Consider the following 27,929-nt stretch of genomic DNA (forward strand, 5'->3'; position numbering starts at 1 on the left):
TAACACGCACCAATATTTGTAGCTAAATCTAGTTTACCCAAAGATTGTTATTCATTTTCTGTATGTGACATTTGTATTGGTCACTCTAGCATCCAGTCCACATTTATTTCCTGTTTTTGATCTATTTCTTCTTGTTTTACTTTACTTCTTTACTTTTCTACTTTCATACCTTTTCACAAATATTGATTCCTTGAAGAAGGTTATGCATTATCCCTTTACATTTCTACCAGCATTTGCACACCTTTAAATGTTTCCATATGCTTGGTCTAGGCTTTTCCAGTTAGGAATAACTTGGAACAATTCACTTCTCAAACACAACTGCTATAGAATAGAAGAGAACAGAATAGAATTCTTTATTGGCCAAGTGTGATTGGACACACAATGAATTTGTCTTTGGTGCATATGCTCTCAGTGTACATAAAAGAAAAAGATGTATTTGTCAAGAATTGTGAGGTACAACACTCAATGGGGTCATAGAGGTCAAATAAGCAATGAGGAAACATTCAATATTAATAAAAATCTTAATCATGATACTTTAATTTGTAGCCAAACTCCTTGTTGCATTGTGCAACTTCATAGTCATTGCAAATCATTTGAATCCTTTGCAGCACAAATTAACTGCACACAAAAGTGCATGACCTCAACCACCTCTGCACATAAAAGTGCGTGACCTCAACCATATCTCTGACTTCAGCACAAGCTGCCTTATAAATTTATCCATAAATACATGAATCACAAGGTAACATCGCAGTTCTCTGCTTAATGTTGAACCATTTCCTCAACTTTCTTTTTGTTTTCCATGAAGTTTATTTTCATCACATACTACTGTATTTTTGTTTCATTCAGCAGCATATCTTCAACATCCTATTTGTTCAAAACTTTCCACAATTAAAACTGATTAACTCTTGTCATATGCTTTTTCAAAATAAGCAGTCTTACAGTAAACTTTTTTTCTCACTTCAAATATTTCTTAAAGACTCATGAAGAACAAAATATGAACTACCCACTTTCTTGCTACGGTTCATATTACTTTTACTCATGAAAAGAGTTAACGGTAATTTTAAAGATTTATCTGGAAAGAAAATAAGTGAAATATTGATACAAATATGTCTGATTAGTGGTTACAGTATTAATATTCTTGGCTACGTTTTGACCCTCCTATGTGATGGTATGCATGCCAGAATTTAGCTCATTCAAATTTTTACAAATAAATTGTAAAAAAACAGTTTTTGAATGAATTATGGTAAATATGTTTGCTTGAAATTTCTTCCTAGCTACCTACCTGGCTGCTACCTACCTATCTACCAAAAAACTGGTTTGAAACATTACCCTAAATACACATAGGCTAAAATTCTTCAAAGACACATGTCTTGTTAATTTGAAAAATTGGTTATATACTATAGTAAATGTTCCTTTGCACATTCTTTTGAATTAAACAAGTTACAAACATGCTTTCTAATTTTCTCTGTGAATAATATATAAAAGATGCATTATTACAGAAAATACCTTGTATAAAATGCTGTGACTTAAATTGTAATTTATTGACAGCCCTTTTAAGGGATAATAATATTTTTTTAAAGTAATTAAAACCCAATTTGTATTATAAACTGAATAGATAGCACAGAAAATTGAAAACCTTGGTAACTATATACACAAGGGCCTCAAAACATTTTACAGTGATAACTCTTATCTTTAGAGTGCAGAAGTATACTCCTCCCTTACAAGATAAAAGTAAAACTTCCAGCTAATTAGGTAGAAACATATTTTATATGTATGTATGTTGTTTGTTTTATGTTCTTTAAATTATTTTTCCGTTATTTTTATTGCTTTATGTTCACAGTTCACAGTCTCACATTGTTTCTAATGGCTGGGCTGCTTTAATTGTTAAAATGTACAACTTTAAAACTTGTCTTAGTTGTTAGATTACTGGTGTTTGAACTGTGCACCACCCAAGTTTAGTATGACATCATTATGCAAAGTAGCACAAACAGACCGGCTTGTAAAAGTTCTTCAAGGAAGTTTGCACAAGTATCTGGACTTCTGCTTATGGCCATTAAATAGAAGACTTTAATCAATGTGCTAGGAAGGATAAAACTCAAGCATGGACTTCTTTAAAAAAATTGTGCCTTCTGTCATGTCAGACGTTGGAAATACGGTCTCTGAAAATTCTCCGAAACTATTGAAAATGAGGTGTATCAGTTTGTTTTCATTAGGACAGACTTTAGATGAAGATGGCGTTCATTTTCTACATTCCAATTACAGTATGTATTGATATGCCTTGATTATGGGAAATTTGAGGGTTAGTGTAATTTTAAAAAGATAGTGCTACTATCAGCTAGGACAGTTTTTTTGCCTTGAAAATGAATTTGTGTAGAAGAGCTGAAGAGCTCATTTATTTTACTGATACTCAAATCATACATCCTTTTATGAAAGATATTTGGCTGCAGTTTGTAAATTACAACATACATATACAGTATAGTGAAAAGTGTAATGTATTTATGCTGAATATAGTATTCTTTTTCTGTTTTTGTTTTGTTGTTTTTTCCTCTTGGGTTTTAGTGCCTAAGATATTATTAAAACCCAATTTGTGCATTTGTTCTGTGCCAATCAAAGAATTGATTATTTTTATTTGGGATGTATTTTTAATCTATTTCTATGTATTTTTATTTTATGCTTTGTTAGCTGCCCAGAATTATTTGATTAAGATATCCATATACTTTTCAAAAATAAATATTTTTTAACTTTTAAAACTTCTTTAATACAAGAAAATGAAAGTCAACTGAGATTACTGAAGAAAAAAAATACATTTGTATTATTGTCAATATTTTGAGGAAGAGAGAACAAGCTACTAAAGCAGTGAGAGCTATAGTAGAAGAAAGAAGTTGGTAAATATAATCCCGCTTTTCTTATTCTAAGGATGCTTCCACAATTTAACCTGGAACATGCTTCTCATAAGTTTAGGGAACAAACAAGGTGAACTTGAAGTATTTGTAAATGAAGGCAAATATAATATAGTTGCCACTACTGAAACTTGGTGGGATGAAACCTATGACTGGAATGTACTAATGGAAGGATACAAACTATTCAGAAGAAACCTACCTAACAAAAGAGAAAGTGGAGTTGCATTATATATATCACCACATCTGTACAGAAGTACACAAAAGCAAGGATGAAAATCTCGTAGAATTATATGAGTCAATATAAAAGAGGGGGGGAAATGGCATTGGTATAGCCCAGTGATGGTGAACCTATGGCATGGGTGCCACAAGTGGCACTTGGTGCCATATCTGCTGGCATGCAAGCCGTTGCCCTAGCTCAGCTCCGGCATGCATGGGACAGCTGATTTTCGGCTTGTCCAAAGGTTCTGGGAGTGCATTTTCGGCTTCTGAAGGGGCCCTGGGAGGTGGGGGAGGTCATTTTGGAGTTAGGGAAGGTGAAAAATGGGCCTACTGGACCTACCAAGTTGGCAAATGGGCTGTTTCTGACCTCCATAGGGCCTCCGGGTAGGCAGGGGAGGCAATTTTTGCCCTCCCCAGGCATTGAATTATGGGTGTGGGCACTTGTGCAGGTGCAATAGTGTGTGTGCACACACTTTCGGCACCTGAGGGGAAAAAGGTTCGCCCTAACTGCTATGGGCATACACTACAGGCTACCCAACCAAGCAGAAGAAATAGATGAAGTTTTTGCTAATCAGTTAACAAATGTATGTAGGAAACACCACAATACCACATACCACAGTACTGTAGTAATGGGAGACTTTAACTACCCTGATACAAATGAGAGACAAACTGTTTAGGAAGTGGGATATTGGATTTAGCTGTCAATTTTGTCATCTAAAGGTAGATGAAGGAGCTAGAGGAAAATCTATATTGGACCTAATTTTTACTAATGAAGAAGAAATGATAGGAATTGAAGTTGACGGAACCTTGGTGAGAGTAATCACATCATATTGAAGTTCAATATAAAGCTAACACAAGCAATAGAATATAATCCAAACAATGTCTTTAAAAGAGCTGGGTGCACGACGATCAGCTGGCTGGCTGATCATTCAGTTTCTGGCACTGAAGACCAGGCAATTGTGAATTTTTCCTTCTTCCTTTCCTCTCTCCATCCTCTCCCACAGAAATATGAAATTGGATTGGAATTTTAAGTTTTTGTATAATTCCTTCAGGTGCTTTTTGTTTTTACTTCATGAACTACACATTATATAGAGACAGCATACCCTAATTAAATACTTCACTGTTCCCCAGGTCCTTCCACCTTGTTGAAAAAGTGATAGATGATTGATGCTGCATAAGGAGATATAATCCAAACCGATTCCTCAGTGTCCTGTATCCAGGAATTCCCGAAAGAAATTGTTGATGGGACTAGAAATCTAACACCTATTGGAAATCCATGCCATAGAACTAGTCCCCAGGGGTCAGGAAGGAACAGGATTTTATTCAGTTCTCCTAGTTCCCCAAAATGTGGGGGTTGGAGGGAAATACTAGACCTCAGGAGGCTCAATTCCCATGTATCTTACTGGTGCTTCAAGGTACAGTCCCTCCAGTCCATCGTGGGCTGCATCCGAGAGGGAGATCTCTTGATATCAGTGGACCTCAGGGATGCATACTTCCACATCCCTATCCTCCCTGATCACAGAAGATACCTGAGGTTTCTGTACACTGGGCACCATTATCAATACAGAGCCATGCCCTTTGGCCTCTCGTTGACCCTGAGGACATTCCCCAAACTTCTAGCACTGGTAGTTGAATCCATCAGCGCGCTTCTCATAAGGATGCAGTGCTATTTAGATGATATTTTCATCCAATCATGGTCTCTGCTACAGGGGACTGTGAACATCTGTTATCTGAACACTTCAGAGAATTTTGCATTTTGATATTTTCTTGTGAGCTTTTCATAACTTGGTGGGACAAAACGTTTGAATGAAATGCAAGGATTTAACTAAAAGAACTAACCAAACCCCAGGGGGCAGGAGTATTGAAATCCAGGCATTTGAGCATGTAGGAAACAGTCTTCCTTTTAAATTTTTTTCTTGGGCAGAATAGAATTGTTCAGAGCTATTCCGGAAAGCAGAACAGGGATTGAAATGAAGTATGATAGGTTTTTATCAAAATATTTGTATCAAGTATGTAGAATTCAACAGTAGAACAGGCTTTGTTGATTCTCTTTTACTTGAGCCGTCCAAGCAAAATCTGGAAGACCATATGTTGGGAATGCTTTCATAGAGGATTCCTATACCGTGGACATAAAGTCTTAATTCCCTCCTCACTATTTCAGTGTCTCATTGCTGTAGATTAACCATGACGCAAATAGCTGTGTTTAATGTGTATATATTGTTAGTGTTAATCTGAAAAATCTTTTAGTTTGGTCCTATGTGTCTACTGCAAATTTGTGAAAAGAATAGTGATTTGTGCAGAGCTTTTTTCTGAATATCCTTGAGCGTGTTTAAAATAAAAAAAAATTGGAAAAAAGTGGTTTTCACTTTTTGAATTTTATAGTTAGTATTTCTGATTTTCAGGTTGAAATATTATCTGTATGGTGGGATAGCAATCATGCAGGTGTCAATGTTAAGCAATAAACAAAAGGTTTTTAACGTTTACATAGGATGTAATCTTCCTGGTTGAGCAATTGAGATAAAAAGCATAAAGTATTGTAACTGTTTGGTTGAAGATTAATCCTGTATTTGAACTGTTTAAATACTGCCAAACTCTTTGAGTCATTAGAATTTCACCAATTCAGTTTGCATTATTGCTAGCCAAAAACTATGTGAACTTATGAAACATAGATTTATTGTAGTCTTCAATCCTGCTTTTTAGAATAGTAGACAGAAGCTGAATCCTCTTTAAATTATCTGCTTATTTCTATTTTCGTATCCTGATAATGCAATGAAATGTTCCTAAGGCATACAGTCATAAACTGCTGAATTACTAGTGAAATGTTGCTAGAAGATGGGGACCTGAGACAGGTAATGAATAAAATTGAACACACAATCTTTTGTAAGAACGTTTTAAATGTGAGAATGGAATTGTTGGTTCAATGAGTGAATGGAATACTGCTAAGCAATGAAAAATACTATCTTAAAATTTTGAATATTCCATTTACGGTATATTTATTGAAATACTGTAGTGGAGAAAAAAGTAAGAAAATTTGAATGTAGAATAGCAAGAATTAAAAAAAAACATTTTTGTCAACTTTCACTTTGGGACATAACAATAAATATCAGCTCACTGAAAGTTACCACAGACTGTAACTGTAACTAAGTAAGGGTATAACTTTCAGGGTCTTAACTCAAATAGATTAGTTGCTTTATGGCAGAAAGTTATTCTGCAGAGATCTACCTAGGAAACAAGTTGTATGTACAAACCAACCCAAGATTTAAATCATAAGCTTCTTTGTTTATTTAGATATTAACAGGTTTCTTAGCTATAGTCATATTGTAATTGTCAATTAAAAATACAATAATACGATAAAATATTCAATATTTTTATTTGAAAAATAAATTCAGGCAATAGTAAAAGAATTCATAGACTTTCCAAAATAATTCATTTTTTAAAATTGCAGAGAGCCATTTTAACACAGAGAACAATCTGATTTCTAGCACAAGGTTGTTCCATAGCACAGGCATCCCTGCAAAAAAACTGGTGCTTGGAACTCTCAGGTGCCCCCACCCCCTTTGCAGTAATGGAGAATTCAAGGCACTTTCTGTTAAGAAGAGCCAGTTGAACAGATCAAATGTGCTGAAGAGGATAATTCTGCAGGTATCAAGTCACAAAGGGCTTTTTGTAAGTCAAAACCAGCATTTTAAATTGCACCTGGAAGCTGATAGGGAACCAATGCAGAATCCAAATCATCAGCGTAACATGTTCCTTTTTATGGAAACAGATGGGATGGCTGTTCTTTTCCATCCTTGAATACTATAGACATCTGGCCATGTGTACATAATAGCCCTGTTTGGACTAAGTATCGTAACTTTTGCCTCACCAGCTTCAGTTTTACAGTATCTAGCTAGCTTTTAACTAATTTTTTTTAATATTTACAAAAACAAAATATTTTAACGCATGAAATTTATAATGATAGTTTCAACTTCTCTGAAATAGAGAAAAAAATGTACCTAATTGCAAATTGTAATTGCAATTGTATATTTTGGTTTCTTTATAACAAATAAATATTGGATAGGGATATAATACTTGCAAACCCCATAAATTAATATTGCATATAAATTAATAAATAGTAAGAAATATTTATCTATGTCAAGCCAATGCAGAAGTTGGGGATAAATTAACAGCTTGCCACACTATCTGTAGAAGGCCTGATGTTTGGAGGGGTGATTTAATGAGAGAGCAGATGCAGCCACAAAGCATTATTTTGAGAAGTTCAAGGCCATAATATGTCTATCACTGGAGTGGAAGAAGGTGTTGCCCACACTACCACAATCTGAGTGGGCAACGTGACAGGTGGGGGGGAGGGGGCAAGACATGTGAACTTTCAACTTGGTAGGAAGCTCAGACTCGGTTCTCCTGTGAAGGTGCCAAGATGGTTCCGGAAATAAATTAGAATTTTAAGCAATCCATTGACTTGGACTCCGAGTTAAATTTGGATGTTATGTGGAACTCTGACAATCTATTGTTATAGATAAACATCTTTATATATGTGTTCTCTGTGCACTTTTCTTTCACATAGATATGTAAAAAAAAATTTTTTTACCGTATTTTTTGCAGTATAAGACACACCTTAGTTTTGGGGGAGGAAAATAGGGGAAATAATCTGCTTACCATCAGCTAGCGTCCTTAGTCTGGTGAGCTTCAGCACATTATTTTATCCCCTGGTTAAGGGCTTAAATTTTTTTTATCCTGAGCTAGTAACAATGAAAGAGCTTGCAAATCAGTAAGAGCTGGGAACATCATTAGCACCTGGAAAGAAACAGTGTGAGCAAGTAGAGCAATGGAAAAAACCCTGCAAAGACTTAGGTCTTGGAAAACATTCTTTGCAGAGAGTAACAAGCAAGTAAGAGCTGGGAACATTGTTAGCACTTAGTTAGGGCTGGAAAGAAACATTTGGAGCAAGGTAGACTAACAGGAAAAAACCTGCAAAGATTTAGGGCTTGGAAAACATTCTTCACAGAGTAACAATTAAAGAGCTTGGGTACATTAATAACACCTGATTAGGGCTGGAAAGAAATATCTGGAGCAAGTAAAGCAATGACACCCCCCCCCCCCAAGAAAGACAGGGTTTTGAATACATTCTTGGTAGAAAGTAAAAATGAAAGAGCTTGCAAGCCAGTAAAAGCTGGGAACATTGTTAGCACCTGGTTAGGGCTGGAAAGAAACTTACTCAGAGCAAGTTAGGGTAATGAAACAAACTCTGCAAAGACTTAGGGCTTGGAAAACCATTCTTCGCAGAGAAACAATGAAACAGCCTGCAAGATAAGAGCTGGGAAGATTGTTAGCTAGTTAGGGCTGGTTGGGGGACACCTACATTCAAAGTATAAGACACACCCTAAATATCAGCCTCTTTTAGGAAAGGTGAGGGCAGTGATCGGCTACCAAAATGTTTTCTACCACACTGTGGGCGTGGCTTATGCATTTTGTTTCAATGTCTTTGAGTGCAAATTGGGTGCTCTGGGAGGGAGCTCCAAATTTTGCTACCAGAACTACATTCCTGACCGTTCCCGTAGGAGCCCACCACTGGTTGACGGTCATCACAACATGAGGAACTGTATTAAAGGGTCGTGGCATTAGGAAGGTTGAGAGCCACTGCTCTAGACAAAGAAAGTAAACTAGCCATTTAGGGATTGGATCCCCTTTTTATAAATCACTGTAAAATGGCCCTTTCTGGGGATGAAATCATTTTCCCTCCAGTTATTCTCCCCACTTCCCTGTACACTGCAGGGCCTTCTAGGCCAGATGGCTTTACCCATCTTCCTCCCATTGCTGAGGAGGCATTTCTGACCTGATCCTATCTGAGGCAGCTGCTGGCCATGCCAGGCCTTCTTTCCAAAGCCACTTATGCCATCTTCCAAATAGCATCTGAAACATTGTGAGAAGAGTGCTGTGGAAGGCACCCAAAAGGGCAGAGATGGGGAGATAGGTGATAATTGAAGAAGAGGCAGAAATTTATTTATCTATTTATTTATTTATTTATTTATTCATTCATTCATTCATCCATCCATTCATTTACTTATTTACTTATTTATTTATTAAATTTGTATGCCGCCCCTCTCCGTAGACTCGGGTCGGCTCACAACAGTAATAGAAAAACAATGTACACTATAAATCTAATAATTAAAACTAAAAAAACCCATAATTTAAAAAACATGCGCACAACATACCATACATAAACAATATAGGCCAGGGTTTTTTTAAGGAGGCCTGACGGCAGAGGTGGGTTTTAAGGAGTTTACGAAAGGCAAGGAGGGTGGGGGCAGTTCTAATCTCAGGGGGGAGCTGGTTCCAGAGGGTCGGGGCCGCCACAGAGAAGGCTCTTCCCCTGGGACCCGCCAAACAACATTGTTTAGTCGACAGGACCCGGAGAAGGCCAACTCTAATCGGTCGCTGGGATTCGTGCGGCAGAAGGCGGTCCCGGAGATATTCCTACTGATTGACTGGTTGCATAGAATTTTGGGATTGATAAATGAATGAATAGTGATTCTAAAGTTGAAATCACATAATGTGAACACTTTTTGTTTGCAATCTGCAAACAGAGTAGCAAGAAGAGCTGTTATAGTAAGTTGCCACTTGAAGTTCTCAACAGCAAGGTGACTAAAAGCTTTGGCTTCAGCGTTTCATTTTTTATTTTCTATTTATTTATTTGTATTATCTGGGGACCAGTGTGTGTCATCAAGAAATATGAGTATCCTGAAAGATGTCCTCTTGTGACAAGCATGGGAATTTTATTTTTCTTACTGAAGGTCATCTGCATTCAGCAGCATTTCTACTATAGTTGTGCGTCACTCGGAGGCTGCATGGTAATGAAATACTGATGCTAAGGGCCAAAACTCTGTTGGTCTGTGAGCAAAAAAGGAATGACTGGTAGACAAGAGAAACCAACAAAATTACAGATGCAGCAGCTCTGAAACATGATGTTGAACCTACAAGACTCTGTGCTTTTTGAAATTAACATTAAATCCCTACTAAAGTTATGGAATAGCAGCTGTAAGTATATTATCTTGGATGAGGCATCCACATCATGAGAGTTCCCTGCATGCTAATTTTTGAATGTTAAGTTGTTGAAAGGCTGTTGTGAAAGGCAAATGGGAGGTATAGTTAAATATGAACAATTGCAGTATATATATATACTGTACATTTTAAACACCCTGCAATTTCTTTATATATTTCTGTGTTGTTGTTGTTTTAAAGTGGCAATTTCTTTTAAAGGGAAGTAACAGTTTAAATCCCAGGCTCTGCCGGGTTCTTTGTCTTGTCTAATGCTATTCCATAATTCAGTTCAGGACAAAATGTACTTTATAGCAAAATCATCTGCTTAACGTATTGCACAGCAAATGTGCTATTCTCCATATTAAACTTTTAAATGTTAAAATGTGTATATAATTATATAATTGATGTTAATGTTTTCCAAAGAACAGTTATATCCCAATTCTTGGTGATGCATTTGTCTAAATCAAGTAATGGAAGGGAAAAAAAACCCTTCTTGATCTTAATAGCCCCGTTGGCTTTGAGGGAGGATAGATACCCTAGAAAAAACTGGAACTCCAGAAGAGAAAGTAGAATGTACCATCCTTTTTAGTCACCATCTAAATAGAGTTATACTCACCAAACCAAAATAGTCATAGACAAAAAAGCGGCGCTGTCAGAACTCCAGATTTTGATTTTCTGATTTCCCTCTTAAGTTACTCATGACTCCCGTGAGGGGTTTCAGCCCATTGTTAGAGAACCCCTGTTCTAATTTATGTTAAATGCTCTTCATATCACAAATTCAGTTAATTCAGTTTTTGAATCTAATGTTTAATATTGATGGCATAACTTATTGCCAGCTGGTGGGAAAGGTATTTATAATGGCTTTTCCTTAAAACTAATTTTAATACAAATATTTATATGTAAACCCACAATTCTTTACCATCTATGACTTGTAGTAGGGAGGGAACAAAGGCCAAGGATATGGGTTTCTCGATGCAGTGACTGGATTTTTGATACAATCCAAAACAAGAGTTACAACCATGCACTACCTTTTTTTGTATAGAGTTTTGATTAGCAGGAGCACTAGTAATTTAACATTTAGTATATAGGATAATAATATTTACCAATCCTTAATATAAAATTGGTCTCAAGGAGGTTTGAATAGGTAATAGCGTCTACTCTGTTGGGTCTACAGTTAAAAAGAATAATTGCTGTTTTCTCAAAACAAGGCAGTTTGGACAGTTTTCCTGCCAGAGATAGATTAATGAACACCTTGCATTATTGTCTTCTAAGCTTCTAATTTTAAATTAAAAAAACCCCCAATTGACCACATTGATTATGCAGATAACTTAAAAGTTTATACATTAAACCAGCGGTCCCCAAACTACGGCCCGCGGGCCGGATGCGGCCCAACGAGGTCTTTTAACCGGCCCGTGGCAAGCTCACGAGATTTTACTGGTCGATAAAATAAGCTCCCGAATCTCCTGTCAACTCACCACGGTCGGCTGTTCAGCGAGGAGAAGGTGGAGAGGCAAGGAGGCGGGGAGGAAAGCGGGACTGCAATTGGCCCCTTCCTTTGTCGCCTTTAGGGAGAGAAACTGTTGCTGCCCTATGGCAGAGCAGCAACAGTTCCTCTCCCTAAAGGCGAGAAAGAAATTGGCCAATTGCAGGCCCGCTTTCCTCCCCGCCCCCTTGCCTCTCCACCTCCTCCTCCCCTCCTCCTCCGCGGTGAGTGGACGCAAAATTCAAGTTTGGGTGTGGGGGGGAGGCGGCTGCTTGAAAACCCCTGACCTCCATCGCCTCGCCCCCACGGCACAAGGCGAGCACACCTCGCCGCTGACACAGGCGCCGGGGACTGCCCTGTCCCCCTGTCCCCACTGCGCAAAACTACGCAGCCCCAGACCGCTCGCTTCTCCAGCCAGCAAAGCCAACTGCCTGGCTTTGCTGGCTGATGCAGGGAAGGAAAGCGTCACATTTAAAAAGCACGCCACTTTCTGGGAGTGCGGCGCCGTGGTGGCCTTCAAGCGCGGCCCTTCTCGGCGCCCCACCACCCGTTCATGCAGGAAGAGATCGGGCACTTTACTGGGAGGTGGAGGCGGCGTGCGGCCGGACGCTGGGTGCCGGGGAGGGCGAAGGAGTGGACGCACCTCTCAGCTGCAGAGCGGAACGGGGGTGGAGATCAGCAGCGGAGTCCGGCGCTGGGGCCATGCGGGACCGCTCATCCAGGCGCGCGTGGACCGGCAAGCCTGGATGAGCGGTCCCGCATGGCCCCAGGCCCCCAACGCCGGACTCCGCTGCTGATCTCCACCCCCGTTCCGCTCTGCAGCTGAGAGGCGCGTCCACTCCTTCGCCCTCCCCGGCACCCAGCGTCCGGCACCCACCTCCCGGTAAAGTGCCCGATCTCTTCCTGCAGGAAAGAGTGGTGGTGCGCTGCGAAGGGCCGCGCTTGAAGGCCACCACGGCGCCGCAGTCCCAGAAAGTGGCGTGCTTTTTAAATGTGACGCTTTCCTTTCCTGCATCAGCCAGCAAAGCCGGGCAGTCGGCTTTGCTGGCTGGAGAAGCGAGCGATCTGGGGCTGCGTAGTTTTGCACAGGGGGACAGGGCAGTCCCCGGCGCCTGTGTCAGCGGCGAGGTGTGCTCGCCTTGTGCCGTGGGGGGGAGGCGATGGAGGTCAGGGGTTTTCAAGCAGCCGCCTCCCCCCCACACAGAGATAAGAGAGAGAAAGAAAGAGAGGGACAGAGAGAAAGAAAGAGGGACAGAGAGAAAGAAAGAGAGGGACAGAGAGAAAGAAAGAGAGGGACAGAGAGAAAGAAAGAGACAGAGAGAAAGAAAGAGGGACAGAGAGTAAGAGAAAGAGGGACAGAGAGAAAGAAAGAGAGGGACAGAGAGAAAGAAAGAGACAGAGAGAAAGAAAGAGGGACAGAGAGTAAGGAAGAGAGGGACAGAGAGAAAGAAAGAGGGACAGAGAGAAAGATAGAGAGGGACAGAGAGAAAGAAAGGGACAGAGAGAAAGAAAGAGAGGGACAGAGAGAAAGAAAGAGGGACAGAGAGAAAGAAAGAGAGGGACAGAGAGAAAGAAAGAGAGGGACAGAGAGAAAGGAAGACAGACAGAAAGAAAGAGGGACAGAGAGTAAGAAAGAGAGGGACAGAGAGAAAGAAAGAGGGACAGAGAGAAAGATAGAGAGGGACAGAGAAAGAAAGGGACAGAGAGAAAGAAAGAGAGGGACAGAGAAAAAGAAAGAGAGGGACAGAGAGAAAGAAAGAGGGACAGAGAAAGGGAGAGAGAGAAAGAGAAAGAAAGGTAGAGAGAAAGAGGGAGAGAGAAAGAGAGTGAGTGAGAGAAAGGGAAGAGAGAGAGAAAGAAAGAGAGAGGGGGGAGAGAAAGAGGGAAAGATAGAGAGGGAGAGAGAAAGCAAGAGGAGAGATAGAAAGGGAGAGAGAGAGAAAGGAGGAGACAGAGAGAGGGAGAGAGAAAGAGGGAGAGATATAAAGAGAGTGAGTGAGAGAAAGAGAGAAGAGAGAAAAAGAGAGAGAGAGGACAGAGAGAAAGAGAGAGAACTAGAAAGACAGAAGGACAGAGAGAAAGGGAGAGAGAGAGAAAGAGGAAGAATAAATATTAAATATTGTATTTGTTCCCATTTTGTTTTTTACTTTAAATAATGTATGTGCAGTGTGCATAGGGATTTGTTCACACGTTTTTTTAATAGTCCGGCCCTCCAACAGTCTGAGGGACAGTGAACTGGCCCCCTGTGTAAAAAGTTTGGGGACCCCTGCATTAAACGAAGGTGTTTTGCCCCTGTATTCTGTCTACCATAAACAAAATATTAGTTTTTGTTTGGTCATTGAAGAACTATAACGATAAGCAGTCATACTATTTATTGAAGCTTTGTTTGCTAAGAAATAGCACTGACCAGTGTGATGTGAAATGGGACATTGTTTAATTTCAGCTTGTATATCTTTATAACTTTATCATTTTAGTCTTTCCGGAATTTCTCAGTAATTTTTGTTATATTGAAAATGTAAAGGCACAATGCAAGTTTATACAGATTCTATGATAATGGATGCTGAAATGACTGAAGATATAAACTCAGTAGCATTGTTCCATCACATTAAAAAAAAGTTTGCTTAGCTGGCAGAAAGTTGTGGCAAGGCTAGGCTAGGGTTTGATTGTAGTTGCACTTTTTTCTTTCACTTGTAACAATGGGGTGGTATTCATAAGGCCTAGATTCAGGATGCTGTGTCTCTGCCAACAATTCTTTTTGCACCGAGTCGGGAACATTCTGTTAAACTAGCTGAGTATTGAGGCTATTTAGCAGTTAAGCTAGCCTTTTATTTCATTCATAAAATTGGAAGAGGGTGGCATCTTACTAATTTTTATTGTAACATTATCGAAAATGAAATACGGTATTGGTCAGAATGTTTGTACCAGCCTTTGCTTGGGGTTGATGCCAGTCGTGTGTCAGCATTAAATTGGTGCATTGATTCATTGCTGACCCCTGGGAGTAATGTGATCCTGCACTTGTGCCAAAAAGGATGCACCCAGACTGAAAAGTCAGTATCTGTTAAGCCTAAGAAAACCTGAGATTTGCAATGGATAATCAGAATAATAATTATCAGATAGTGGAATGGTAGAGAGAAAGCAAATGGATGCTCCAAGCAACATTAGCAAGTAAGGAGACAGAAAAACGCAAAGGCAGAGAAAGCATATTTTTGTTGTTGTGAACAGTAGGCCAATCTAGGAAACTTTGTCATTTGGCAGCTCCCTAGGTTTCCCAACCAAATTTCAGGACGTAGCATCTGCCAACTTTTTCAGACAACTGGTTAAGAGATCCACTACCTTCTGCTTTTTTCCAGATACGGAAAGAATCATGTGAATCAACACAGACTTTATATTTGCGGCATAGCAATATTTATACCTATGAGAAATTCTAAAGCCATTTGAAGAATTAATTAATCAATCTGGAATTTGAATTTGGGGCTATATAGGTAGGGAAGAGATCTATATTCCACTTTTTCATTCAGTGGTTGAAAGTGGTACACAATGCTCCTTCTGTTCCCCTCTTTTTTTGTCCTACAACAACAATCCTGTGAGGTAGGTTGGTCTAAGGGGAGGGATAATAGGCCCAAAATTAACCACTGAGCTTCTATGGTTGATTTATGCATCTATGCCCAGGAGAGCATTATCTTTGGTGGAACAATCATCCTCTGTTCTACCCTATTTCCCTGAAAATAAGACCCTGTCTTATATTTTTTGGGGGAATCAGGGAATCTTATTTTGGGGGAATCAGGGTAGATCATCAGTACAAAAACTTGTGCTACTTGTGCTATTATTCCATATGTATAATACTGAGAGTCCGTGAAGAACAGTAACACATCATTTTCTTGTGATTCTTTTATTCATTTAGAACAAAACAAATCATAGTGATCTTTAAAAAAAAGACTAATGCTTTTATTCTGTTTGCTTTTTTAAAATTTATTTATCCCTTTCTTCATTCTTAGGCCAGCTACAGAAAGAATTCAAAACTTTATATCCAGAGTTCCCAGGAGCTCAGGTTTCTATACAATTGAGGCACATATCAGACTACAGCAATGTTACATCATGCCCTTGAAAAATAAAGTTAAATATAAAACTATGTGATAAATGCACATGAGCCAAGATAATACATAAAATAATGAAGTGTGATCTTCCACAATTATTGTGTAACATACAAAATTATTTTCATAAGTAAATATTCCTGTAGAATACAGAAATGATTTCTGGTGAATATATATTGCATAGACGGAAGATACAAGACTGATTGTAAGTTTTAACCTGTGAAGCAAATAATATCAAATTTAAGTTCTTATGCTAATATTTCATGAAAGATATTACTACTAATTTTCATCTGAAGTGATTGTATAATCTTATAAAATAAATAGACAAGATACAAATTGCAATAGCAAGAATACCTTGAAGATTAATCTAAAAATTGGTTGTTGCTCTCTATTCATTTGGCTTCCCTTTCTTTTTACATATTCCCTTTCTGTCAGTTTTGTTTAATTTGTGCTTGCGAATATATTTGTATAAGAAAATTGTTTATAGAAATATGATTGGTCAATTAGTTAGGAAACGGTGCCTTATTTTCCAGTTACTGGTAATTTATTTTATGTTATATCTGTTAACTCAATGAATACTTTTTTCCTGCTTTTCTTTTGCTATTTGTGTGTGTGTGTGTGTGTGTGTGTGTGTGTGTGTGTTGTGCCTATGTATATATGTTAAAGTTGAAAGCTCCGCCTCTGTTGCTGGAACTCCCAGCTTCCACTCAGTCCTCAGACTGGACTGACGTGGCCATTCTTTCTCTCGCTCCTGTTTGCTTCCTTGTGGAATTCATTACAGTTTCATTCCTTGTGATGTCTTTTCTGAAACTTGACTGCACATTTTTATGATGCTTTCAAATGCCATTTTAATAGATATGGTATACAGTGATCCCTCGCCACTTCACGGTTCACCTTTCGCGGACTCAGTGCATCACGGGTTTTTATAAAATATTAATGGAAAAATATATCATGGATTTTCGCTACTTCACGGGTTTTCTGCGGAACTTGATCTGAGACGCTACTTGCCTACATGAGATTGTAAACAATACACGATTGGTTGATTGATGGAGAAGTGACCAACCAGAGAGTGCTGCTTTGTATCCCAGAGCCTGATTGGCTCAGTACAGTAGCGTGTTATTTACTTTTTGTTTGGGTGCAGCTTCCCCATCTGTGAGTCTGCTCCTACACTCGGCCATTTCAAGTAGAGCATTGTTTTATCGCGTAGGTTTAGACATTCAAAACATTTTACAGTAAGTTAAAGGTACAATACATGCACAGAACAGGGTGGGAATGGTTATTAAGGGAGTGGGAAAGGTTTATGTAGTGTAAAAGTGTGGGGGAGGGTTTATAAAGCCTTAAAATAGTGTATAAATATGTAAATAAATATAGCGTCCCTACTTCATGGATTTTCCTTTATTGCGGGTGGTCCTGGAATATAACACCCACGATAAACGAGGGATTACTGTACTGTACTACATTACAATTGATTGCATTTATCTTGAAATTTAGTTTGTTATAAGTTATTTTTCTAACCTCAGGTATTTTATAATCTGATACTTTATGAATCCCTAAAACCATATAGAAATGTTGACTCCTGAATATCCTTTTATGAGCAGTTTTTAAAAGTTTTAGTTTTAAAAATGTTCTGGTACCTTTGCATGCCTTTTCTCTGCATTACACTCAACATATAATCAATCATTAACAGGGTTCATTTATAAAATGGTTTCAAATTTATGCTTGCTATTCATTCAGATGGACAGTTTATTTTCTGTTTGTTTAAAGTGTTACTGTAACAAGTCCGTCAGTGCTAAGGGTGTTGCCACACCAAATGACCACTGTATTGGCTCCTGTTCCCGACTATGAAGTAATTTTGTATTGTTTCCAAGTTGATTTTTTTTTTGTCTAAAATTGCTCTTTTGTTTTACTGGAAGGAACTTGCCCTGAGAATTATGTGGTGGTGCATTTTCCACCTGCACTATTAGGCACCATAAAGCTCAAGACTACAAAAGGAAAACCTATCTTTGTCATTTGGAATTAGTGTGGAACAGATCAATCTGATAAGCATTTTTAATAGCAAACAAGCAACGTACGGGGACTTCTCATTTTATAACCATTTGTTCGGCGACTGTTTGAAGTTATAGCAGGGCTGAACAATTTGCATTTAGCCCTGCACCCAAAATTACAGTGACGGCAGCACCGACATGGTGATGTGATCAAAATTCAGATCCTTGGTAGCCCACCCGCACTTAGGATCCCAGAGGACTTAGGCAATTCTCCCCTCTCTCTCTTCTCCCACCTCCCACCTCCTCTTTTGGCTTCTCCTGCACTCTGCACTTCCAGCCATCCCGTGCTTTGTTGCTGATCTTTGTCTTCTTGCACACCTGGCCGGGCCCTTCATGAAGCAGCTGCTGGCTGAGCCAGGTTTTTTGCTAAGGTCTCATTGCCCTTCAGCAAATTGGCCTTCTCATAAGGTTTTGGAAGGCTTCGGAGGCAGGGATGGAGGCAGGGATGGTTTTCACTTCCCTTCCCTACAGGCTTGAAAATGTGAGCGTGTGTGCTTACTATGCTCGTAAGCACCACCTCCACCCATGCACACAGCCTCCTGTGCAAGCGCTTTGCTCGTGTGTGAGCCTTCCACCTGATAACTATCGACAATCAACTAACAACATAACTCACAAATATCCTTAATGCACAAGATTAATAAACATAACCAAAACTAAGTTGTCACAATGTATACTCCTGCTATCTTGCAGGTACTACCCCCCGTTTTCTTACCTCATTTGAAATCTACTATATACAGTGAACCCTCGAGTTTCGCGTCCTCGAGCATCGCGAAAGGGCTATTTCGCGAGTTTTCAACCCGGAAGTAAACTCCACCATCTGCGCATGCGTGCCTTTTTTCTATGGCCACGCATGCGTAGATGGTGGAGTTCCCCAGCTGGGAAGCTGGGCGGCTTCCCTGGGTCTTCCCCCTCTTGCCCCGGTAAGACCCCAGCGGCAGCGCGAGCAACGGCGTGGGCGGGCGGGCGGCACGCGCGGGGACACCCCAGCTCCGCTCCCCAGCGGGGAAGCGGCCCCAGCAACGCGTGCGCGCTTGGGGAAACCCCAGCTCCGCTCCCCAGCTGGGAAGCGGCCCCAGCAACAGCGTGGGCGGGCGGTGCGCGCGCGCTTGGGGACACCCCAGCTCCGCTCCCCAGCTGGGAAGCGGCCCCAGCAACAGCGTGGGCGGGCGGGCGGCACGCGCGCGGGGAAACCCCAGGCGCGAGCAACGGGGTGGGCGGGCGAAGGGCGGGCAGCGGTGGAAGTAAAAACACCATCTGCGCATGCGCAGATGGTGTTTTTACTTCCGCACCGCTACTTCGCGAAAAAACCGATCATCGCTTGGGGTCCTGGAACGGAACCCTCGCGATGATCGAGGGACCACTGTATATCAAAGCACTACTTTATTCTTAAATTAATATATTTCATAGATATAAGACTATGTAAATACGAATATCGAATACAATATAAATTTCTATAGATAAATGCTTGAAATGAATATATGACATTGTACAGTGATACCTCGTCTTACAAACGCCTCGTCATACAAACTTTTCGAGATACAAACCCGGGGTTTAAGATTTTTTTGCCTCTTCTTACAAACTATTTTCACCTTACAAACACAGCGCTGCCGCTTGGATGCCCTGCCTCCAGACTTCCGTTGCCAGCGAAGCACCCGTTTTTGCGCTGCTGGGATTCACCTGAGGCTCCCCTCCATGGGAAACCCCACCTCCAGACTTCTGTGTTTTTGTGATGCTGCAGAGGAATCCCAGCAGGTGAATCCCAGCCGCGCAAAACGGGCGCTTCGCTGGCAACGGAAGTCCGGAGGTACGGTTTCCCATGGAGGGGAACCTCAGGGGAATCCCAGTAGCGCAAAAACGGGTGCTTCAGCTGGCAAAAGGGGTGAATTTTGGGCTTGCACGCATTAATCGCTTTTCCATTGATTCCTATGGGAAACATTGTTTCGTCTTACAAACTTTTCATCTTAAGAACCTCGTCCCGGAACCAATTAAGTTTGTAAGACGAGGTATCACTGTATATATATATTACTATGTAAACAGATTTATTGCCTTGCACCCCTTCTATTTTTATTTTTGTATTCCCATTCCCCTTCCCCATTCTTAATAAATTAAAGTATATTTTTTAAAAAAGAAAAGAAAAAAAGAACATGTGAGCATGTGTGCTTACTATGCTCGTAAGCACCACCTCCGCCCATGCGCACAGCCTCCTGTGCATGCGCTTTGCTCATGTGTGAGCCTTCCACCTGGCCTCAAATACATGCACAAATAGGATAGCATAGAGCTGAGATGGGTGGGCAGGCTCACCCGCGATTTCAGCTTCCGGTTCAGGTGACCAAGTCCAAACCAGCTGAATGCCACCTCTGAGTGGAGGATGTTCAGAACAGTTGGGACTGGAGCCACTGAGCCAGGCTGCAGCTTTTTGAGTAGCATTTTTTAAAAAAAGTGCTAACTGTGGAAGAGTGCAGCAAGTAGCGAGCAGGAAGAAAAACGTCAGCGCAAACACGCAGGCTCACCAGTAGAGAAACACGTCTCCCAAAGTTAGCGTGTTTCCTTAAAAAAAGTTCCAATCCAAAATGCTGGACAGAAGAATGGTCAGGCTGCATCCAAGAGTCAAAACTTTATAGAGGGTTTATCAGCCAGTCTAGATGCATAATCAAGGTCGGGAGGCTTGCAAGTGCAGTGAAAGTGCATGGAGTAGGAGTTTAGGGATGGTTATTGGCAAAGCAGAGGCTCTCTTAAAACAGAAGCATGCCCCAATGTTGCTCATTTGGAAGGATGAGGCTCTTTCCTTGCAAGAAGCCTCACAGAGCTCCTTTGTTACTTATCCACTCCACATGGCAAGTCTTTGCGCTGGGAAGGGATGGCAGCTCAACTTCTCCATCTTTAGAGACTGGCAATGGCTGTGTTAGTTATTGGAAAGCCCTACCGCCTTTGCTAGCACCTGCTTGTAAAGTAGTTCATCCTGTAATTCTGGAAATGACGAATGATTGTTGGTCCCTTCCTCTGACTGTCAGTAGGGGGCATGATGGCCAGAAGGGCAGAGTTGGAGGAGAATTGATGGGTGGGAGAATCGAAGACAGGCAGTCCGTTGCCTTGGAAGAACTGAGGCTTGGGAAGGAATGGCTTGGAATGGGCTGCGTCCTCAGCTAATAATTGGTATCTTATAACCACATCACTCAGTGACAGAAATTTAGTCCCTGTTGCTATTGTAACCCAATTACCTTTATGTATTGCCTGTTGTTGAATAGAATAGACTTTTTTTTATTAGCTAAGCATGATTGGACACACAAGGAATTTGTCTTAATGTATGTGCTGTCAGTGTACATAAAAGAAAAAAGATACATTCATTAAGCATCATAAGGTACAATACTTAATGAGAGTCCAGGTACAAATAAGCAATCAAATCAAATTAGGAACCAGTATATATAAATTGTAAGAATACAAGCAACAAAGTTACAGTCATACAGATTAGTGAGAGGAGACGGGTGATAGCAACGATGAGAATATTAATAGTAATGGAAACTTAATAAATAGTTTGTAATTTTGAGGGAATTATTTGTTTAGCAGAGCGATGATGTTTGAGAAAAAACTGTTCTTGTGTCTAGTTCTTCCGGTGTGCAGTGCTCTGTAGCATCGTTTTGAGGGTAGGGGTTGAAACAGTTTGTGTCCAGGATGTGAGGAATCTGTAAATATTTTCATGGCCCTCTTTTTGACATGTGCAGTATATAGGTCCTCAGGTTGGCAGCAATTGTTTTTTCTGCAATTCTGCTTATCCTCTGAAGTCTGTGTTGGTCTTGTTGGGTTGCTGAACCAAACCAAGTTATAGAGAGGTGCAGATGGCAGACTCAATAATTCCTCTGTAGAACTGTATCAGCAGCTCCTTGAGCAGTTTGAGCTGTTTGAGTTGGTGCAGAACGAACTATAGAAACCAAAACCAGTATATTATGTGTCATTCTTAAGATTAAAATTTTAAGCCACCTTTTCCCCAGTCTTGAAAATAAGAGATACTTGTTCAGTGTTTATATATCATTTCTACCTGACTTAAGAATCACTGGTTCCCAGTGTGCCGGGTTCAATTTTTACACCATGTCACAATTTATTAAATGATAACATTGCTCTATTTGTACAGCAGAAGTACCGTATTTTTCGGAGTATAAGACACATCATTTTCCTCCCTAAAAAAGGCTGAAAATTCAGGTGTGTCTTATACTCTGAATGCAGCTTTTTTCAAAGCTTTTTTCTTCAGCCTTAACTAGGTGCTAATGATCTTCCCAGCTCTTATCTTATAGGTTCTTTCTTTGTTACTGTCTGTGAAGAATGTTTTCCAAGCCCTGTCTTTGCAGGGTTTTTTTTTCATTGCTCTAACTTGCTCCAAACGTTTCTTTCTAGCAACAGGTGCTAGAAGGGTGCTAACAATGTTCCCAGCTCTCACGGACTTGCAAGGGCTTTCACTGTTATTCTTGGCAAAGAATGTTTTCCAAGCCCTAAGTCTTTGCAAGTTTTTTCCCTATTGTTCTATTTGCTCAGAATTTTTCTTTCCAGCCCTAACCATTCTAACAATGTTCTCAGGTCCTACTCGCTTGCAAGCTCTTTCATTGTTACTCTCTCTGAATAAGGATTTTAAAGCTCTAACCGGGGGATAAAATAATGTGCTGAAACTGACCAGACTAAGGATGCTAGCCAGATGAATAGCTGGGAAGCAGATTATTTTTCCTATTTTCCTCCCCCAAAACTAAGGTGCATCTTATACTCGGGAAAATACGGTAGTTCATTGTAGATTTAGAAATGTTTGATAATATTTAATTTGAACAAGGAACTTAGATCCCAATTTAAATAGAGTTGTTGAACAAATTACAATTTTATATAATACTGTATACTGCTAGTCAGTTCTCACATTGATAAAGAAACAAGCAGCTAATAAAACAATGAAGAAATGCAGCCTGCCCAGCCCTTAAAATAGCAGCAAACGTCCTAACCCATTGCCAGCCACCGTCGCCACCACTGCCATTGCTGTCGTAACATCTACGAATGCTTGACAATTGCAGGAATTTTTTGAGTTGTAACCTTATTGTTCTTTCTAATAAACATCATTATCAGATCTCTTGTAGACTTGGCTTTTTGAATTAGCTGTTTCTTAAGTTATTGAAGAAAGCACTATTTGTTACATGCCTAAAGTCAAAACTGAAAAAAAAAGCACTACAGCTGAGCATGATGTATGAAGCTATTCTCAAAACCATTCTTTGATTAACAGCTGGAAAATAATCTGTGTACACTAATCTTTTTATTGAACTGTGTTGGATATTAAATATTATATAACTTATGGATTAGAGTTCAAAATAATGTACACCAAGTTTTAGATATATTAAATAATTGTGTCTACATATAACTAAACTGCCTGGCTGCCCTGAGGTTACAAAGGCAGGCTGTAAATCAACATTGCAAATGTAAAACGAATAAAAGAGAATTAGGTCTGGGGGGAAAAAGATATTTATATCAAAACATCTTCCTCTTGTGCTCAGGTCATTTAAGAGCGTCTTGTTATCAAATTCTGAACAAAGAAATGTGATTATAGTAAAATATGCTTAGAGTACATCAAAGGGGAGAACTTTAAAGTCTGTGAAAACTATAAAATATAAAATATAAGAAAAATGATGGGGCCTATTAGATCATCTCTGATAACGGCTTTTAAATTTTTTTAAAAATAATGTTTTTCAGAATTGCTGGTTACTGTTCCTGGCCTCTACAAAATGCTGGATTTTGTGATGCTGTTGTTTCTTGTTTTCTACTAGGTAGTGTAATTTTGGCAAAAGATAGTCAGCCCCACAAAGGCCAGGCTAGTTTGTATTCTGTCTAAAATGCATACAGAAGCTATTTCTATTTTAACTCAGCAACGTATGTGTATTTACCTATCTATAACTACATCTTAGAAATACTTGTGTTGTATAAATGTTCATAGAAAATTTTATGTCTATTGTGCTTTTCCATTTCCTGTCCTATATATTATATGCCCTAAAAAAAGTGTAAGCATTTTTTTCAACAAAACTAAGCGTATTTACTTACCACTTGACTTTGTTTCATTCTTGGTCTCCTTGAGGGGTTTTTTGGGTTTTTTTATACAATGAAAAGGCAGATTCATGCCCTTAGGAATACTGCTTGTTCCTTAGTCATTGTTACAATGCCAAAACAAAAATAAAATAAACTGGATGATCAGGTGCCTTCTCATCCTAGTTCTTTATGCATTTATTTATATATACATAAAGTATATAGATGTATCTATAAATGCAATATATAATATATATTTTATGTGCATGCATTTGTGTAGATGTATACTGCTCAAAAAAATAAAGGGAACACTTAAACAACACAATAGAACTCCAAGTAAATCAAACTTATGTGAAATCAAACTGTCCACTTAGGAAGCATCACTGATTGACAGTCAATTTCACATGCTGTTGTGCACATTCAACTTTGTACAGAACAAAGTATTCAATGAGAATATTTCATTCATTCAGATCTAGGATATGTTATTTGAGTGTTCCCTTTATTTTTTTGAGCAGTGTATATATCAAGATATAAGTGATACAGTATATATAAAAATGATGTATAGTATATATTGACATTCACTATGTTTGATAAATGTCTACATTCTATTAATACATAACAGTTTAATACTGATACAATTGAATATAACAATACAGTGGTACCTGTACTTAAGAACGCCTCTACTTAAGAACTTTTCTAGATAGGAAGCGGGTGCTCAAGATTTTTTTGCCTCTACTTAAGAACCTGACCCAGAAAAATTTCCCAGGAAATTTGAGAACGGCACAAAAGCCCGGCCAGTTTCTTGCCCTTCCCCCTTTAATCCCAACCATCTTGGGCTTTTCTGGGCTGCCAGAGGAGCCTTTTGGTGGCTCTTAAGGAGCCCAGAGTGAATGGAACATTTTCCTTTCTCTGAGCGCTTGGAGAGGGAATAAACCACCCTTGCACAGCCTCCCATACACCTGGCGTGAAGTTGGCTTCCACAGCGTCTGGGCACAGAAAGGCAAAAGGGGGCACTCACCTCACCTTCTTCCTTCAGCAGCGACTGTCCTCCTCTTCTTCCTCCTCCTCCCTCCCACCCAAATTCCAAGCTTTTATTTCTTTCCTAAAGGGTTTGCACACATTATTTGCTTTTACATTGATTCCTATGGGAAAAATTGCTTCTACTTAAGAACTTGGTCATGGAGCGAATTACATTCTTAAGTAGAGGTACCACTGTATTTCAATTGTATTTTTATGTGTTTGTTTAATAATTTATATTTTTATTTGTTATAAGCCAGTTTGAATATTGTTTGACCAAAAAGGAAGGATACAGGTTTAAAAATAAATGACATAAAACCACACACACACATATAATTTGAGTTAAACATATCATCATTCCCGAGTCATTCTTTTGCAAGTTATTTATTCTGGATGATCAGTATATGATTATTGAAGCAACACAAATTCTTTTAACATAAGAATTTTTTTTTGCTTGTAAATAGCATAAACTGATAAACAAGACTTCTGGACTTCTCAATTGGCTATGCATCCCTGAATAATACAGGCTTAGAGAATCCCTATACTATATAACTTGATCTTTCAAGAATTGAAAATTAATTCCAAAAATCATATTCAACGCAAATAGTTTCTTAATCAAGAATTCTTCTATCTAAACCTCATCCCAATGCAACTTTTAGGCCACCACTGAAGAATGCTGTTCTTCTCTGGGGAAAAAGGCAGAAGTGAATATCTCTTGAAGAATAATGATTCTGACAACTCAGAACTAAATAACTCAGAACTCAGGCAAGGTTGTTGGGAAAATAGGAGGAAAAAAGAAGGTCTTTTGGATATATTTGCCAACTTGAGTTATATAAACTAGTAAAGGTGACATGTACAATTAATTAATTAATTTCTCCAAATGACTTGTATAGCAGTTTCCACTATTTGATCATCAAGGTAATGTAGAGGTAGTCCTTGAGTTATGAATGTAATGGAGTCTGCCTATTATACTAGCAAGACATGACAGTTAAAAAATGGGTCAGTCATATGACCAATCCAGTTTCACAACCTTTTTAATAACAAAACTTAAAATACGTGATGTGATTGTGGATCACTGAAAATGGCTGTAAATATGGCTCAGTTGTTGAGGGCACAAAGTACAGCAATATGACTGGAGGGGGTGGAGTACAATGTTGGAACTTTGAATCCATGTCATAAGTAACCCACAGGTAGGCTCATTAAAACTGAACTGTCAATAAACTTCCTGTTGGAAGTTGAAGACTATATGTACAGTGGTACCTCTACTTAAGAACGCCTCTACTTAAGAACTTTTCTAGATAAGAACCGGGTGTTCAAGGGTTTTTTGCCTCTACTTAAGAACCATTTTCTACTTAAGAACCCGAGCTGGGAAAAATCTCCCAGGAAATTTGAGAGCGGCACGAAGGCCTGGCCAGTTTCCTGCCATTCCCCCTTTAATCCTGGCCATCTGGGCTGCCAGAGGAGCCTTTTGGTGGCGCTTAAGGAGGCTTTGGCAGTCCAAAGCAAATGAAGATTTTCCTTTCTCTGGCCGCTTGGACAGGGAATAAACCTCTGCCAGCGCTCAGAGAAAAGAAACACTCCCTTCGCTCTGGGCAACCGAGGAGTCACCACAGTGAAGGAAAGGTGCCAGCACAAAGCAAGTGAGCGAGAAGAGAGGGGAGCCCTTCAGCATGGGAAGAAAAAGGCAGCAGGTAGCAGCAGCAGCAGCCAGTGTATGGGAGGCAGTGTATGGGAGGCAGCCTCGCGCTGGGTGTATTGGAGGCGCATGCTCCTCCTCGCCGCCTCAGAGTCCCTCTCTTTTTTTAAGCCTTAAAGTTTTGGATTTTTTTGATTCCCCTCACCTCACCTTCTTCCTTCGGCAGCAACTGTCCTCCTCCTCCTTTTCTTTCTCCTCTTCCTCCCACCCAAATTCCAAGCTTTTATTTCTTTCCTAATCGGTTTACATGCATTATTTGCTTTTACATTGATTCCTATGGGAAAAATTGCTTCTCCTTAAGAACGTTCCTACTTAAGAACCTGGTCATGGAACATTCTTAAGTAGAGGTACCATTGTATATGGTTTTTTCCTAGCGGATTTCAATGTTTTTTTCTTGACTAGTATTGAATGATGAGGCTTTAAAGATTTGCTTATAGATATGGGAAGATCGGGGTTTGTATTGCATTTTAGAGAAAATAGTAAGGTATTAAAATTAAAAGGAGATAAAGAGAAGAAATTGGAACATGATTTGAAGAAATTAAAGATTAAAATTTTCTATATGTTGTTTCTGGTAGCTAGTTCCTCATAGAATTTTTCTTCATTAAGTTTGAATGGTGGATAACTATGGTGTTGCAGCATCCCGTATCATTGGATCGTAGAACTGGAAGGGACTTTAGAGGTGTTTAATTCAACTCACAGCCTAAGGCAGCGATGGCGAACCTTTTTTGGTTTGCATGCCAAAAGGGTGTGTATGGATGTACTAACATGCGTGAACCTGCCTACACCCCTTCCTTCCCCTCCACACATGCGCGCGCGCACACACACACACACACGCTGCACCCTGCACATGTGCACAGGCCTTACTGAAGTCTGGGTGTGTGGGAAAAAATGCCCAAATGGGCAAACCAAAAGTTCAGGAAAACACACTTTCAGTTTGCTGTTGTGCTGTTTGTTGTATTTGGGAGGGTTCCTGAGAGTTCCTGAAACTGGAAATTTGGAAAATGCACTTCTGGTTTGCCCACTGTGTTGTTTTTTGCACTCTGGGGCTTCAGGAAGCTTCCCTGAACCCTCTGGAGTGCAAAAAGCAGCACAACGGCAAACCAGAAGTGTGTTTTTCCCAACTTCCGGTTCATCCGTTGGGTGATTTTTTTTTGCCTCCAGGGCTTCAGGGTGAAACAGCCTTTCCCAATTAGCTGGTCAGCACACGCATGCGCGCTGGACTGACCCAGGGCAAAGTCTCACGTGACCTCCGATATGGCTCCGCATGCCACCTGTGGCCCACATGCCATAGGTTCGCCATCACGGGCCTAAGGTGTCTCAGACAAATGGCTATCCAATCTTTTCTTGAACACCTCCAGTGATGGAGCACCTACAGTTCCATGAAGTAAGCTGTTCCACTGA

The 27,929-nt window shown here is 39.8% G+C and overlaps 1 protein-coding gene across 8 annotated transcripts in view; it reads left to right on the forward strand.

Moving 5' to 3' along the window:
* FRYL (FRY like transcription coactivator) overlaps window positions 1-27,929 on the forward strand; it is a 204,614-nt gene that overhangs the window by 33,378 nt on the left and 143,307 nt on the right. For 6 of the 8 annotated variants that reach the window (XM_070757166.1, XM_070757167.1, XM_070757169.1 and 3 more), the window contains exon 1: window positions 2,048-2,261. The exons of the other annotated variants lie outside the window; for them this stretch is intronic. In XM_070757166.1, coding sequence (XP_070613267.1) covers window positions 2,102-2,261 — 160 coding nt within the window. In that variant the 5' untranslated portion in view covers window positions 2,048-2,101. Of the gene's footprint in view, window positions 1-2,047; window positions 2,262-27,929 lie in introns of those variants that run through there. 8 annotated transcript variants of the gene reach the window in all.

This window comes from Erythrolamprus reginae, chromosome 7 (genome assembly GCF_031021105.1).
Source record: "Erythrolamprus reginae isolate rEryReg1 chromosome 7, rEryReg1.hap1, whole genome shotgun sequence".
Lineage (NCBI taxonomy): Eukaryota > Metazoa > Chordata > Lepidosauria > Squamata > Dipsadidae > Erythrolamprus > Erythrolamprus reginae.